The sequence below is a fragment of the Typopeltis vanoorti genome, chromosome 8, assembly GCF_054136105.1.
Source record: "Typopeltis vanoorti isolate ZY-2024b chromosome 8, IOZ_Tvanoo_1.0, whole genome shotgun sequence".
NCBI classification, from domain to species: Eukaryota; Metazoa; Arthropoda; class Arachnida; order Uropygi; family Thelyphonidae; genus Typopeltis; species Typopeltis vanoorti.
Window position 1 is genome coordinate 23,887,095 of NC_143556.1, and position 16,727 is coordinate 23,903,821.

The window sequence follows — 16,727 nt, forward strand, 5'->3', positions numbered from 1 at the left end:
ACCATCCTAATCTTAACAATAAGTGATGACATAAAAATTCCAAGAATTTGGATGCCACACATTCAGCCCACTTAAGCGAGTCAAGTTTTCCATTTAACCCATACTTCGGAAGTCTAAATAATAATTTCAGCTCTTATTGGCCACCATCTATACTGTTTTGTTCTAATTTATGAGAGTAATTATGTAAGGGCATGTTGCTCTCTAGCTTATCTCTCTCTCTTAATAATTGGTAATCAAATAGATAATGCTAATAACAGAACTCTAGATTTGATGTAGCGAGTTTTTTTTTCCTTTTCTTTTTTTTTCACCAGAGGTCAGGACAGTAGTTGTAATGGTTGACAAAATTCCTCTAACTTTAGCATACCATGTAGATTGTAATATAGCTTGTTTCTTTGTATATGCGTATACTCCAGATGATGACCTTGATATGAAGGTGAAAATGTTGAGTAATTATCTTGGTTTATAGTAAACTGAAGTTTTACTATAACACAGTAGTTGTTTCCATAAGTTTTAATAATGAATGCTGATCACCGTGTAACCATGAAGGAAAGGATTCCTTACTATGATGTTCAACCTTCTTGCCAATGCCTTTACTGCTCAGGAGTTTACTATTCATCTTTCTCTTTGTATAAATGGAGAGGATCCAGAGGCAAGTGACCAAGATAGTAGCAGGTCTATGGAATGAACCTTATGAGGACAGAGTGAAGATTTGCAGGTTATAGAAATTGGTTGACAGATGGAAAAGGGGTGACATGATTGAAACAAAGAAATTATTGAAGGGTTTTTACAAGATTAATACAGAGGAAACTGTTCAGAGCACATCTGGTGGTGGGGGGGGGGGGGAGACTAAGGGCCATCCTTGGAAACTGAGCAAGAGTGTAGTTAACAGGGGTATGAAGACTAGATTTTGTGTTTGAAGAGTGGTAAATTAGTGGAATGGCTTAGGTGGAACAACTGTGACTAGGCTCAAAGCAAAGTATGATAGATACTATGTAAATGTTATAGTGTTTGGCATGACGTTTAAGGCCTACCTTGATGAGTCTAAGAACTCCATAGTAGCCCATAATAATACCCTGCATAACATTTTCTGATTTGCAGTTCTTGCTTAAGAATACTATTCATCCATCTAACTCCTACATTTTTTTTCCTTCTGACCTTCAACAGACAGTGAAGAGAGCAGAAACTCTTGTTCATTAATAAGGAATTTGAAATGTCAGAGAAATGTATTTTTCCTAATCAAACACTTAGTCGGTGCATAAAAGTAATTACTAAAAATAGCCAAAAGGCTTCTGTTTGGCGATATAAAATTACATAAGCTAAGTGGATATTAGATCCAGCATTATTTCAAACTGAATGTTTATTCGAATGAACATTCGGAATGAACTGAAGCTTTCTGACTCTTTATTTTTAGTAGTTACTGTTACGCAACGACTGAGAGTTTGCTTCCGGAAAATACATTTCTCTGATATTTCAAGTTCCTTAGTACTGAACGAAGATTTTTGCTCTCTCTCTTAAGGTTTCTGCCTGGTCTCCGAAGAGAACCAGCCAATTTGAAACAGCTGTCAGGCCAGTGAAACCTTATCAAAATGAACTAATAAAAGGTGAATATATCGATACTTGGGCAGCGCCTATGTCTTTTAAGTAGTCCACACCAAGGCAACTCAGGAATGTATTTCTGTAAGCTCTCTGGTCAACTTATGAAACTTTCATAGTTTCAGCATTCAGCTTTGAAATAATGCTGGATCTAATATCCACCTTGCTTATGTAATTTTGCATTGCCGACTATATCATGAATATTTACACTAGTGCAATTGAACACAGAACAAAGCACATATTAAGAATTGTCCAGAAGTATTTACATATTCTTCTAACTACTTGCAATGAGTTGAATTCCATACAGTATGTTCATTCAGTACAGCCCTTTTTCGGTTCCTTTGTCTACATGGTAATTTCTGGCTGTATGCCAGTTCTTTCTTTCCTGCCGTTTTTTTCCTTGGTCTTTGTCGTCGATATTCTTTATCTGTTGAATTCCATTATTCAGCAACATGGCGCTCCTGGCTGTTTGATGAATGCTTTCTCCGTTGAGCTCTCCATGGTGACTTGTACTGACCTCCTCATGTGAGATGCTCTGGCAGCCGACAGTAGTCTTCACATGGTCGTGGACCCAGGGAAGAGACAGCTAAGAACCTTAAGATGTTTTCCTTCCTGAAGCTAGAGCTTATACAGGCCTGGACTTTATGTAGTATGCATATATGTCACCGAGATCTCCTTATTTGGAAATGCATTAGCATCAGGATATGATGATGTCGCACTTCATGCAACACATTTGATTAACCAAAGTTTCATAATAAAATTATTGCATACAAAGAAACTTTAGTAATTATACAAATGATGACAATTCTTTATATGTATTTTTCCTTAGGCCAAAGCTTGCAAAACAAACATAGTACAACATTAATCATGTGAGATTTTACACTGCCACTTAAAAAACCAGGTGTCTACAAGTTCAGTTGCAGTTGTGGACTCCACTATATAGGACAAATTGTCAGATCTGGGGAGACACACTGATTGGAACAGGTCAAGGATGTTGAAAATGAAAGCAAGCACAAATCAGGGCTGACAGCATATACCACACATACAAAACATACAAAGAATCACCTGAAGTGATGAAATATCCTCTACAGTGTAACAAAAATCAAGGGATGGTTTTACATCAAATCTGGTTGTGTGTTAAGGTTTTAAGTGCTGGAAGAAACTTATGACAAAAGTTTGGAGTGAAACAGCATTAGGAAATTATTAAAAATGGTATTTAATGCTTCCAAGTCTTCAGGGAGTACAAAATGAGACTTGTAATACACAAACACACAGGCAGCACAAAACTAACTGAAACATGCAGATGAAAAACTAGCATCCTAACCAGTTAGGGTTTCCTCTATGGACACCTGTCAGTGGCCTAGAATGTAAACTGGGATCTCAAAGTATTAGTGTTTCGCATATTTTTGGAAGTTTTATGCAGCCATATTTATTTAAATTAGGCTGATTTTTAAGAGTAGCAGCAGATTCTAAAAACAACCTTTCTCTTCTAAATTTACTGTGATGGAGCAAAATGGTCTTTAACAATCGATTCTGTGATCAAATCTGGTCCTTTTTAATCCATCATGACACACTTGTATCTACCGGCAGTATACAGCAACCCACAAACAACCAACAGCCAGCAAATGCACTCTTTCCATTGTTTAAACATTTTCAGATATTCTTCACTAGAAATGTTAAATGTTATTACTTTGCTTATAGTTTTTTAATTTATTCATGCCATTTCCCAATGAAGTGAAACAAAGTTTTTTTTCACAAAATTAGTTGAATTAAGACATAATTTCCTTTTAAGTGAGTTTTTCCTTCTTTGTGAGTGGTTTAATACCAGGAAATAGTGATTCTAATATGTCCTTTCTCCATAGAAGCCTATGCTATGAGATACTGTATATCTACTTAAAAATTTTATTAAACTGTTACATACATCTGTTTGTGGGAAGAAAGAAAAAAGTCAATGATTCACTATTTTGAATAGAATACATTCATTACTTAAACAACTATTTTTCACACTTTTCTGACCACAGCCCACTTGGTCACATAGCAGCCTACCTGCCTTCACCCTTTAGCAATAGATCATATTTTACTCCCAGAGATGAACCTCCATATGCCATCTCTAAGGTACAAAATGACAGGAAAAAGATAAAGGTCAAAGTTCATGGAGAATAATATCTTCTTTGTTTTCGTTTAAGATTCTCACAAACTCTCACTCAATGAGTAGTTTAACTGGTGCAGTCATAAATCAAAGAAATTTGTTAAATTACAGAGTATGAGTGAGAGTAAGAAAGCCAGAACTAAAGTAAAAGTTAAATATAACCAAAAGGCTCATAAAAGACAAAGTGGACATTAACAGCAAATGTAGCAGTTTAGAAGGTTTCAGGTGACTAGAGATTTTTTTGACTCAGAAGAAAGCAACTTTTAGATTTTTTTTGGCAGCACAATCTAGCTATTTTATCTGTGATTGATTGTATATATAGGAGAATCACTGCTCTTTCATATTCTTGGTTTATTTGTTCTTTTGTTTGTTTTGAAGGTTGAGTTAGAATTTTTCTGACTTTCTGTTGTAGCGATTTTTTGGAAGGACAGAATTAAGATACTGTAGCTCTTGGTTTCTTTCATCTATATTTGCGAAATTCTGTAGGCTCTATAGCATAAGGAATGGATGATACCTATTTTTTATGCTGGGTGAAGAGAAGTTGCATGTAGATAATGTCCTGTGTTAGTTGGTTTTCTGTAAACTGAGAAGTTGAGTGTATTTTGCTCTGATATCTCAACTAATGTATCTAAAAAAACAGTAAAGATCTATTTCTTTCCAATTCAACTGTGAATATGATTTGAAAAAGAATGTTGTTCAGGAAGGTAATGAAATCTTCTAATTGGGTAGTAGAACCAGACTAGATGATAAAAATATTGTCAATGTATCTTTGCTAAATTTTTGGTTGTGTTCCTTGATACTGGAGGGCTATTTTTTCAATTTACTCCATGAACAGGTCAGCTAACACAGGAGAGAGAGTGGAGAGCCTATAGCTAATCCTTCTTCCTGTTCAAAAAAAAAATCTTCAAATATGAAAAAAAGTGCTATTAATGCAATGTTTTAAAAGGTCCACTGTGTCTGGTGGGGAAATTTCCTGAAGTTTTCATATGATTTTTATTTTTGGAACATTGTGAAAATATTTACTATGTCCAGCCTTGCAATTATATCAGTAGGAGCCAATGTGATGACATTGATATTTTCTACGAGGTGTATTGCATTATTAACATAAGAGGATGTTTCCTTAAGTGAGGTTTGAGTAGGTTTTCCAGATGTTTAGATAATAAAGAAGCTGGAGAGAATCTTGCATAATAAAACCCATAATATAATTTAAAAAATATACTGAATTGGTATGAAGAAACAAAAAAACACTAGAATCTAGACATCCTCTTGTACATAGAATATATGGAGTCCCTAAACTGCACACACATACAATCCTATATATACAATCAATCACAGATAAAATAGCAAGATTGCTTCAACAAAAGAATCTAAAAGTTGCTTTCTTCCCAATCAATAAAATCTCCAGTCATCTGAAACCTCCTAAACCACCACATCTGCCACTTAAAAAACCTGGTGTCTACAAGTTCAGTTGCAATTGTGGATTTTACTAGATAGCACAAACTGGCAGATCTGGGGAGATATGCCAATCAGAACATCAAGGATGTTGAGAATGAAAGAAAGCACAAATCATAGCTGACAGCACATATAACAGATATAAAATATTCAGGAGAATGACAACAAACTGAAATGCTCCACATTGATTACTTATTTTACTCAAGAGCATTCAAAGAATCGGCTCAAATGATGAAGAATCTTCTACAGTAACAAAAATCAAGGAATGATTTTAAATATGGTTCTCCAGAATCCAACACAACACACTTGTATCTACCAGCAGTATACAGCAACCCATGAACCAGCAGCCAGCATAACATCAAATGAATGCTTTCTGAAATGTTTTAAAATATTCTTCACTAGGAATGTTAACTGTTATTACTGCTTGTAGTTTTTAATTTATTCATGCTATTTCCTGATGAAGTGAAACAAATTTTTTTCACAAAACTAGTCGAATTAAAACACAATTGCTTTTTGACTTCTTTGTGAGTGGTTTAATACCAGAAAATAGTGATTGCTGAAATGAAAAAAAGTTTTCCATTTTAACAATATGATTGTCATGTTTGAGAGTAACTGTAGCATTAACTGGTGCAACACTTTTCACTTCATTATGTTAACTGTAACAATAATAGGATGAGGTAAGTTTATCCTGCAGACTATCTCACAGTTTAGATATACCACTATCACTAAGTTGAATATTTTAATTTTAGTTGATAATGGTCATTTATCTGTAATTATTAACAACAAAATAAAATAATAGTTATAAGTAGTTTATAATTTGCATTGAAACACTGAAATAGAAAGAGAGAGATGCAAACAGTAACAATGTCAGTCCACAAAAATTGTACATTGTTGATCCATGGCAGTGCAATGTCACTAAAACTGTTGTATGAGCAAATGGAATGTCATATAAATGGCCACTGATCATAAATGAAAATTGTTGTATAAGCAGATCATTGTAAAGCAAAATGTCATAAGGTTGAGTATTACTGCATTGTCTTTGTATGCATTAGATAATATACTAGCAAAAAAAGAGCAAAATTGAAATCACTGTATAAATAATACATCATATAGCAACAACAACTATGATAAAATATGAATCAAAGTTGGAAAATAAAACAGCAAAAATAGAAAGGGGGAGGAGGGAGAGAGAGAGAGAGAGAAATCAGATAAACATGACTACGTAATGTTTACGTAGTCATGTTTACATTTAATTAAGTTAAATATGTAAGTGACTAAAAGAAATTCACTGAGTTATTTATCAACTACCTTTTCCGTCTGGGGATATTCTTCTTCAGTTAGCAATGGCCTCACAGATAAAAGATAACGCTCTAATGAACGATGAAGTGGAGGTACTGGAAGGTGAGGAAGAGAATCTTGATACATCAGCATAGAAGAAGCTGTACTTGGGCCAGGAGATGATACCGGTGTTGAAGCTACATAACGGCATTTCTGGACTAAAGTTTTCATTTCTTGAAGCTAAAAACAATTTAAATTTTTACTTTCATTTAAGTTGAAATTATATTATCAAAATAATATATTTATTATTATTATTTAAATATATTTATATAGTTAACTAAAATAATATATTTTATTCATTTTTTTTATAATACTTGGAGATTTATTTTAGTGAACTGTCATAGTAGAACCTTATGGGCACATTGTACATATCCTTCATGAGCTGTTGAACTTGTTAAGTCTTTACTTTTTTGATGTGTTTAAAAATGTAACTCAGAATTCAATTTGGTGAACAAATCGATCTGCAATTATGTTCAAAAAAAAGTTAAACGTAGAATTCATAAACAGCAGTTCATTGCTGTAGGTTGTACTGGTTTCCATTAACAAGAAACAAGCAAACTGTTACTATGACAGTAACAGTTTGTGTGTGTATATAAATATGTATGCACACTCTAATTATCTGAACAGTTAAGCAAGGTGATCGAAAAATGCATTTCAAGTATAGACTATGTGAAAAAAAAAAAACGTGCTTGCAAAATGCAAGTGCTGTTAATTATCTGTAGTATTATTATACACTTGATCTAGCTGAAACTTTGCAAATAGTTCAGGTCAATTAGATAAACAAATCTAAAAATCTCATCATCATCGTCAAATTCCTGATACGTACCCTCGGGGGGGTTACAGGATAATTATGATAGTACTACATGAAAAAGTTACCCCATTACTAATGGGGTAACTTTCCAATCAATAATTTTCCTCCAAAATAATCTGTTATCTGTCAAGACTCCAATATTATCAGATCTTATATTTCTGTCTTTTAAGGTGCTTTTTGCTATATCAATCCATCTACATCTTGCGTTCCTCTGGATCTTTTTCCTGTGAACATGGCAAAGAACATTTGATTTGCTAATCTTTCCTCTCCCACTCTGTTTAAGTGACCATACCACCTGAGATTAGCTCAACTAACACATTCCTGAATGCTAACAAAGGAGAGTTCTTTCCTAATATCCTAATTTTTGATGCAATACTGCCATTAATGTCATCTGTTCACTCCACTAATCTTTCTCAGAACTCTCATATCAGAGGTCTTTTGTCTTTGATCAAGTGTCTTATTTCTTACCCAGCTCTCAGATCCATAAGTTAAAATTGGTTTGAACACCGTCTTGTATACAGCTAAGCTAATTTTTGCTGAATTTCATCTACTCCAGCTGCCTTTCCAGATATTGGGTTTTTGATGACTTTTTCTACTTCAAATATGGATATGTATTGCTGAATACATTTCTGTTGGGAGTTTTCTACCATCATACTGACACTGCTCATTTCATTTCATTTTGCAGTCTTTCAAAGTAATTACTCCAGACATCTAGAATATCATTATCTTTAGTTTTCATCTTTGATTCCTTGTACAGTACTTTTTCTTCCATTTCTAAGATTGTTCAATAGTCTCCAGAATATTTTGCTATCTTCTTGATATTTCATTTCTATGTTCTTATCAAAGTCTTCCCATGACATTCGTTTTGCTAGTTTTATACTGTACTTCGCTTTCTTACATTTTTCTCTGTATTCTTACATTATTCTCTAAGAGCACAAGCTTACCTACCAGGAACATTTGATATAGTTTCTTCTTTTCCTTGACAACCCCTAACTTCCTGAGTCCACCATGGAGTTCCAATTTTTCTATCCTTTTACACAACCTCATCACATGCCTCTCTGGCTAAAACAACCAATGTTTTCTTCAGGGTTTGCCAACGGATCTCCAAAATTTAGTTCTTTCATTTTTAATTCGATGATGTTTGTGTATTTGAGTCTAAAATTAACCTCTGAAAGAAGCTAATCTTTGATTCCTTTTAAACTTTCTTACATTCTTCTTTTCAATATCATTCAATTTTATCCTGCTCAAAACAACGTAGTGATCACTTCCTTCAAATCCTCTGTATACTTTTGTGTTCTGAATCAGTTAGAAAACATTGCTACCAAATATAATATAGTCAATGAGACTTTTCTTATTTCTTGCCTTTTCTCTCCATGTGAATTTGTGCACATTTTTATGTTGGAACATGGTGCTAGTAATAACCAGTCCATGTCCTGAGCAGAAATCCAACAGGTATTTGCCATTATTATTAGCTTTGCTCTTATCTCCAAATTTTCCCAAAATATTTTTGTATGTCTCACAATCATTTCCTACTCTGCTATTTAGATCCCCAACAAGGACCAACTTTTCCTTTTTCACTGAGCCAGATGCTCTCTCTAAGGCTTCAAAAAATTCCTCCATTTCTTCTTTGATAGAACCTTCTCTGTGGGACCATAAACATAAATAACTCTCATTGTCCAGTTACCCATTCTGATATCTACAAAATCACTACTTGATATTGCCAGCCATTCAAGAAGATTATTCTCATATTTAGTGTTGAATACCATAGCTACTCCCTCTCTTCTCTGATTGTCATTGCCTGAAAATAACATTTTGTGTTTGCTACTTAGAAAGATCTCACCTGTTTTTGTCTTTTGTTTCAGTCATATCTATTATGTTGGTCTGGTACCTATCCCATTCTTCTGCTAGTTCCATTTCCTTTCCATTGATGCTTCTCACACTGATAGTACCAATCTTGAACTCTGTTGATATTGAGTTGGGATGTGTTATGGGATTTGTTCCAATAGCTGAATTTTGCTGTTTGCACTGTTCCTGAAGAAAACAATGGGGGGGGGGGGGGGCTTGTTTAATCAGGCAATGCCCCAGCCAGCATGGAATTCTGTCATGTTGTGCCATCATTTTATATAGTTGTTTAAAGCCAATAAGAATACAATTTGGTTGGCTAAATCCCAAATTTCCAGCAGATTCTCATTCGTTCAGTATCCAGGTAGATACCAAACAGGGTGGACCACGAGAGGTGAGAATTCAACATTAGGTCAGAGGCCCCAGTCAGTTCTCTGCATTCATTAAAAGGCTACATGAAGATTTCCTCCCAGTTATACAGCTTTGACCCTGAAACATCCCTAAAAAAAATTATTTTGGTATTAATGTATTCAGTATATACACATATGTACATACATCCATACATGCTGAATAAAGAGATTAAACTTCAACAGTGTGTTCTAGAGGCATCTTAGGCAGAAAAGCCCATACCATGGTTCAGTTCAACTCAGTCGTCATGTTACAGAAACATTATTCTATATGGTACATAGAAACTTACTTGTCCAAATACAGTATACCATATTAATATCAAAAGCTATCTGAATTCATGATGCTCCTAATTATTTGATATTAAATTAGAAAGTAAATTATGAATTTAAAACTAAAAATAAAGAATAAAAGAAACCAAAAAAAAAACCCTGTTATATACGAGGGTGGTCTGAAAAGTTCTTAGCCTAACAATGAAAAAACGAATTTATAATTTCAAAATTAGTTTTCAACATAATCTCCCTTAAGACGAATACATTTATTTCAGCAATGCTCCAGTGCCATTATTCCATCCCTGTAGTGGTTCTCAGTAAGATCTGCAAAATATCTCTCTACAGCTGCAATCACTCTTGATTCGAAGAAAAATGTTGACCAGTGAGGAAGAGTTTTAGTTTTGGAAAGAGACAGAAGTCAGAGGGAGCCAAATCTGGGGAATAGGGTTAATGTTCCAACAATTCATAGTGCAGATCCCTTAATTTTCCCATTGCCAAAACACCTTTGTGGGCAGGTGCACTGTCCTGATGAAAGATTATTTTTTTCTTCTGCAAACCGGGTCTTTTCTCACAAATTTTTTCGTCTGGTTAAAAGATTGGAATAATATTCCCTGGTTATTGTTTTAGCTTTTTCAAGATAATTAATAAACAAAATGCCTTTAGCATCCCAAAACACTGATGCCATGACCTTTCCTGCTGATGGAACCGACTTTGTCTTCTTTGGAGCTGAACAACTGGATTCTGTCCACTGTTTTGACTGTTGTTTGGATTCTGGTGTGTAATGGCGAATCCAAGTCTCATGCACAGTAATAAGTCGATGCACAAAATCAGTTTTATTCTTGTTAAAACGCTCCAATCACTGTTCAGAGATTTTCATGCGAGTTGTGTTTTTGATCTATGAGCAAGACGGCACCCATCTTGGCAAAGCTTTTTCATTTGCAATTCTTCATGCAAAATATATCCTACATGTTCTTTTGAAATGTCTATAGTCTCAGCAATTTCATGCACTTTGACTTGCCGGTCATCCAATACCATACCATGCACTTGATCAATGATTTGTGGTGTTGTTACACTTTTTGGACGTCCTTCATATGGATCATCTTCAAGGCTGGTACAGTCATGTTTAAACTCGGCAGCCCATTTCTTAATTGTCGAAAATGAAGGAGAAAAGTGCCCATGAACTTTTAAGAACTTCAAATGAATTTCTTTTGGCGTTAAACTTTCTTTTACAAAGAATTTTATAAAAGCGCGATACTCAATTTTATCCATTTCAAGGGATACAGACAACACTTTTGCTTTTAGCTGTATAAAACAAACTACTTGATAGAATGACTTGCAATTTCACATGGATGCTAATGACAGATATACCGACTTAGAAAAAAAAAAAATCTTGCCGATAGATGGCAACACTATCGGCATGGTCGAGGCCGAGAACTTTTCAGACAATCCTCGTACATAGTAAACCAGTAACATTGTTGTCTTGCCATATATGTAATTGCCAGGAAAATGTATACTAAGAATGCTGTCACTTCTCTCCTGAAGTGTGATGTTCCTTCATGCTGCATCCACATTTGGCATAGTGTTACAAATTGCACAACCTCTGAACAGAGTAGTATGTTGAAAGTTTATTTTATTAAACTTAAATTAAAAACTTAAATTTTAATAAAAAAATTAAATTTTTTATTAAAATTTAATAAAAAGGTGGCACACCGTTTGGCAGCTCCTATAGGAGGAGATCACCTTGCTAATGCTTCTGCCTGGTTTCTCGACTTGGGCCTGGCTCCCATCGAAACTAGTCTGGGTAGTGGCCCTTCCCTTAATGCATAACATTATACATATCCACAAGGAGATGTGTTTTGCATTATGGGAGATACTGAGATAGGAGATTTGGCAGCTTGCTCCACCTTTGCAAGGAGTTGCCCGGTGTTGTACCACTTTACCCCAGTCTTGAAGATACTTTCAGGCGCAAAGTTTGTTTGCACACACTTGGATAAAGGATTAAACTAAATTTATTATAGTCTGACCAAGTGAAAAATAAACTTTCAACATCTTTCTCTAAATCCAGAGTAATTTAATAAAAAGGTGGCACACCGGTTGGCAGCTCCTATAGGAGGAGATGACCTTGCTAATGCTTCTGCCTGGTATCTCCACTTGGGCCTGGCTCCCACTGAAGAGACCTCAATAAAGGTCGAAACTAGTCTGGGTAGTGGCCCTTCCCTTAATGCATAACATTATACATATCCACAAGGAGATACTGAGATAGGAGTGTTGGTAGCTTGCTCCACCTTTGCAAGGAGTTGCCCGGTGTTGTACCACTTTACCCTAGTCCTGAAGATACTTTCAGGCGCAAAGTTTGTTTGCACACACTTGGATAAAGGTTGGTAGCTTGCTCCACCTTTGCAAGGAGTTGCCCGGTGTTGTACCACTTTACCCTAGTCCTGAAGATACTTTCAGGCGCAAAGTTTGTTTGCACACACTTGGATAAAGGATTAAACTAAATTTATTATTAGAGTAGTATGTTATTCTGCAGAAAATGTCCATAATTATTATTACATGACACCTCCGAGGAGCCTAAGGACTCATAGCAGGAGGGAACTCTACTCTTCTTCGCTATATATACACCTTGCCATCTCCCCCCTACTATTTAATTCTGCGATTACGACACTACTACCATCAATGCCATCTACTGCCCACCACCACTAGTACTTTTTGTCTGATTATGTGTGTTCTCACAGCCAAGTCATCTGTATGAGAGATATGAGATTGGCTAAGTCACCTTCAACTGAAAAATCCCATATAAAGAATCCTGTTGTTGAAATAGAAAATCAAATTTAGGCATTTTCCAATTAAAGGATACAATATACTGTCATTCTTCTAACTGCACTATGAAGGCAATAAGAAAATTCTATCATTAAGTGTCTCCATAGTGCTTTTTTTTTTTTATGTGCTTCCTACCCATGAAAGGTCACTAGTAAACCTATAGTACATTTGTAGCGTGAATGCGCTAAGGATTTTTTCTTCTTTTTTTTTCTTTTGTACAATTTTATTTATTTTTAGATAGTCCGAAAAACCCCTCTGGAGACCAAACATGGACCTTTTAAGCCACTTCAGGCTTCCAATAATTGGAAGAAAAGCAGAACATTGTGCCCCTTCAATTGGAAAAGACCTAAGTTCAATTCTCATAGTCACAAGAGGACTCTTTAGCTGATCTCATATGGAGGTAGCAATGTTTTTTTCTTTGAGGAGAAACTCTGGTTTTCATCCCACGTACAAGCAAATTAGCAGTGAGAACACATGAAATTTACAAACAAACACTACTATTGGTTGCGGTAAGAAGTATATGGCATTGATGGTGGTGTCATTGTGTTGTAATTGGTGAATTAAGTAGTAGTAGTAAAGATAGCGAGATGTATGTAGTGGATAAGAGCAGAGTGCCCTCCCATGATAAATTCTTGGACTACTTGGAGGTGTTGTTGTAATAATAATGTAGTCCACACGTAATTTATAACAATAGTAGTTATCTTGAAAATAACTTCAAAAATAATAGCTATCTCAAAAATAATTTGTTGTTAGATATTTCTATATGAAATGCAATCAATCAATTAAGATGGCTGCCGAATAATTCACACTATCATTATCACCGGTATTAGCAAACCTATTTATGGAAAATGGTCGCTGACCTTCGATAGAAGATAGCACAATAAGAAGATTTATGGAAAAATTTGAAAACAATGCTCTTAAGAATTACCATAAAAAAAAAAAAAATATATATATATATATGGCTACGCTATGTGGACGATATTTTCATCATATTCAATGGAACAACAGATGAACTTATCAATTTCAAAGATTATCTCAACAATTTGCACAACACCATAAAATTCACTTTAGAACAAGAAGAAAATAAAAAACTTCCTTTTCTGGATATTCTATTAGAAGTTAATGAAGAAAGTAAACTCTCCTTCTCAGTATATAGGAAGCCGACAAACACTGAAAGATTTCTAAATGCAACCTCACACCAACATCCTTCACAAAAAAATAAGCTTAATTAAAACTCTTCGAGACAGAGCATACAATATCTCCGGCACACAAGAAAGATGTAATGAAGAACTAAAATACTTAACACAAATCCTCCAACAGAATGGATATGAAACAAAAACCATCAAGAGAATCCTTAAAATGCCTCCAACTAACAACACAATAAAACAGGATTACAAAAATGCAATCTCGCTTCCTTATATCAAAAACATTACAGCTAAGCTAGCCAAATTAATGAACAAACACAACATAAAAGTAGCCTTCCTTCCTATGGAAAAAATCTCAAGATTCCTACATCCACCAAAACCACCTCATCATCCTCATAAAAAACCAGGAGTCTACAAAATCCATTGCTCTTGCGGGATTTGCAATGTAGGACAGACAGGAAAATCTGGAGAAATACGCATGGCTGAACACCAAAAAGACGTACAATACAAAAGAGAACAAAAAACGGGTCTTGCTTTCCATATCACTTCCACTGGACACGATGTACTCTGGCAAAAAACGACGATATCATACATAGAAAACAACAGTTATATAAGAAAATTTAAAGAAGCTGCTAATATGCTAAAAAACTCAACCCAATGCAATAAAAATCAAGGTTTAATTCTCCATCAAGTGTCGTCAGCTCAAATAAAAAATCTACTTCAATCTGAGCTCGGACTGTATGAACGAGAACAAGAACACGTGACATCGTCCAGTATTGTTCAACGTCAATAACGTTTTATATCTGCATTCTGTTATTTGAGTTTATGAATAGCCAGATGGTTATGATTTGTATTTATTAATTCTCTTGTGTAAACTTTAAGTTATACTATTGACCCCCTGAAGATGTAAATCCTACGATTTACGAAATTTGTCGGGAACTATTATTTCAGTATTTTGTATAACTAAATAATAAAAAATGTGGTGTAATCACCGAAATATATCTTTTGAATTCACACTATGTTTACTAAAAACCTGTGTTGGAAAGCACATTTTGTCACCTTGCGAATTTTGCTGTGACCAAGTGTGGGAATTCTGTGTATGTGTGCTATTTATACCATCACAAATGAAATGAACTTCATCCATAAACAGAATGTGAAGAACATTTAAATTTGACTGGAGCTATTCACATAATTGCACATGGGAGGTGCAATCTTGGGAAAAGAGATGCTGTACTCTTTACAGGTAATAATAAAGGCTATCTGAGTGCAAAATTCTCCATAACTGGATGGGAAATTCTGAGTACTATATGAATGTGAATTACTGAATCCACAAGTCTTTGCACCGCTGTTGCACACATTCACTCATGTGGGAAGAACCGTCACCCTCGACATGAGTGAATATTCTCAAATGTTGCGTAATAAAGAATTGTACAATGTGGGGTATTGTTGCTGATATTCTATTTCAGCAGCATGCTCATTCTGCCACAAACTGTTTGCAAATAGCATGTCAGCATATTTTGAAAACATTGGGCACTTTGTGAAAACAACACAATCTCACGTCAAGACAGAGTGAACAATACAAGATTACATCACCACTATTTCAATCTGTAACATGCTAAAGGAGTTGAACTAACCCATACTATTGAAGCCTGCTGATAACATCACAGAACACACTATATATATATATATATATATATATATATATATACAGGGTGTTCGGGATAAATTTGACAGTTTCGTAAGGAAAAAGAAAATCTTCTTTGTATCTATTAAATTTAATGAATTGACAAAAAAACATTACAGGCAGAGTTAATTACAATACTATCAACAAGATTTACTCAAAATAACCACCATTAGCATCGATCACAGCTTCAATTCTGCTTCGGAACCTCGAACAAGCTGATGCTACAGTCTCCCTGGGAAGGGCCGCAAAAACTGTTTTAATTTTATCCATTAACTGGGCTTTTGTATTACTGGAAGTGCGATTGGTGTCTTTTTCAACTGCGCCCCATACAAAATAATCCATGGGGTTAAGGTCTGGGGAGTTTGGAGGCCAAACATTTGGACTGGTGAAGTCGTAGAAATTTTCAGACAACCATTTTTGACTTTTCCCAGAGGTGTGGCAAGGGGCCGAATCCTGCTGCCATACATACGGCCTACCATTGGCTACCCTTGTTATCCAGGGCTTGACTACAGTTAGCAACTCCACGAACAAAGCCCGAATTCCAATGCCAGGGTTCTTCAACACCTGTTCCTGCAGATTTGCGAGGAATTCTGCCTGTACGAACGCAATCAGATCGTCTGCTAGGGATCTTTCTTCTTGCTACATCCTCGTAGTCACCATTGCAAGTCTCTAGTTCATGCCTGATTGTTTTTACTGTATTCAGGGAGCATTGGGCAGCAGTCGTAATATCCTTATTTTGATGGCGGGCACGAATCATCATGATACAAGTTATTCTCTTCCATGATTCAGGTGGGTTCCAGCTATCCATCCTTTCTGACATCTTGTATATGAATGAAGAAGGGTCCAAACTTTTAAATGAAGAGAAGTGTGTGTTAATACATGTAACTTACGGAAAAATATAATTAATTATAAGTATGTCAAATTTATCCCGAACACCCTGTATATATATATATATTAGTACCAGGCATAGGCTAAGAGATAATCTGAAAATCCAACTCTAGAGACAAACCTGCTCTCCAACCAACAGACTGTGATGAGTTCAAATCTCACCATGGAATTTTTGCCACTGTCTTTAGATAGAAGATGAATGTCATCACCTGGTGTGAGACCACCACATTGGTGGTCTCACACCAGGTGATGACATTCATCTTCGGGTGGGAGCAAAAAGTTCCATATTTGTTCTCTAGAGCAGGGTTGGAGGGTGGGAGCAAAAAGT

General features: G+C 35.3%; 1 protein-coding gene across 2 annotated transcripts in view; it reads right to left on the reverse strand.

Annotated features, from left to right (window-relative positions):
- The window catches only part of LOC150103851 (carnitine O-acetyltransferase-like), a 323,106-nt gene that overhangs the window by 288,699 nt on the left and 17,680 nt on the right, over window positions 1-16,727 (reverse strand). For both annotated transcript variants that reach the window (XR_016548716.1, XM_090397151.1), the window contains exon 2: window positions 6,503-6,712. Coding sequence is in view for 1 of the 2 variants with exons in the window: in XM_090397151.1 (XP_090253277.1) it covers window positions 6,503-6,712 (210 nt within the window). In the remaining variant the exon portion in view is untranslated. The remainder of the gene's footprint in view (window positions 1-6,502; window positions 6,713-16,727) is intronic.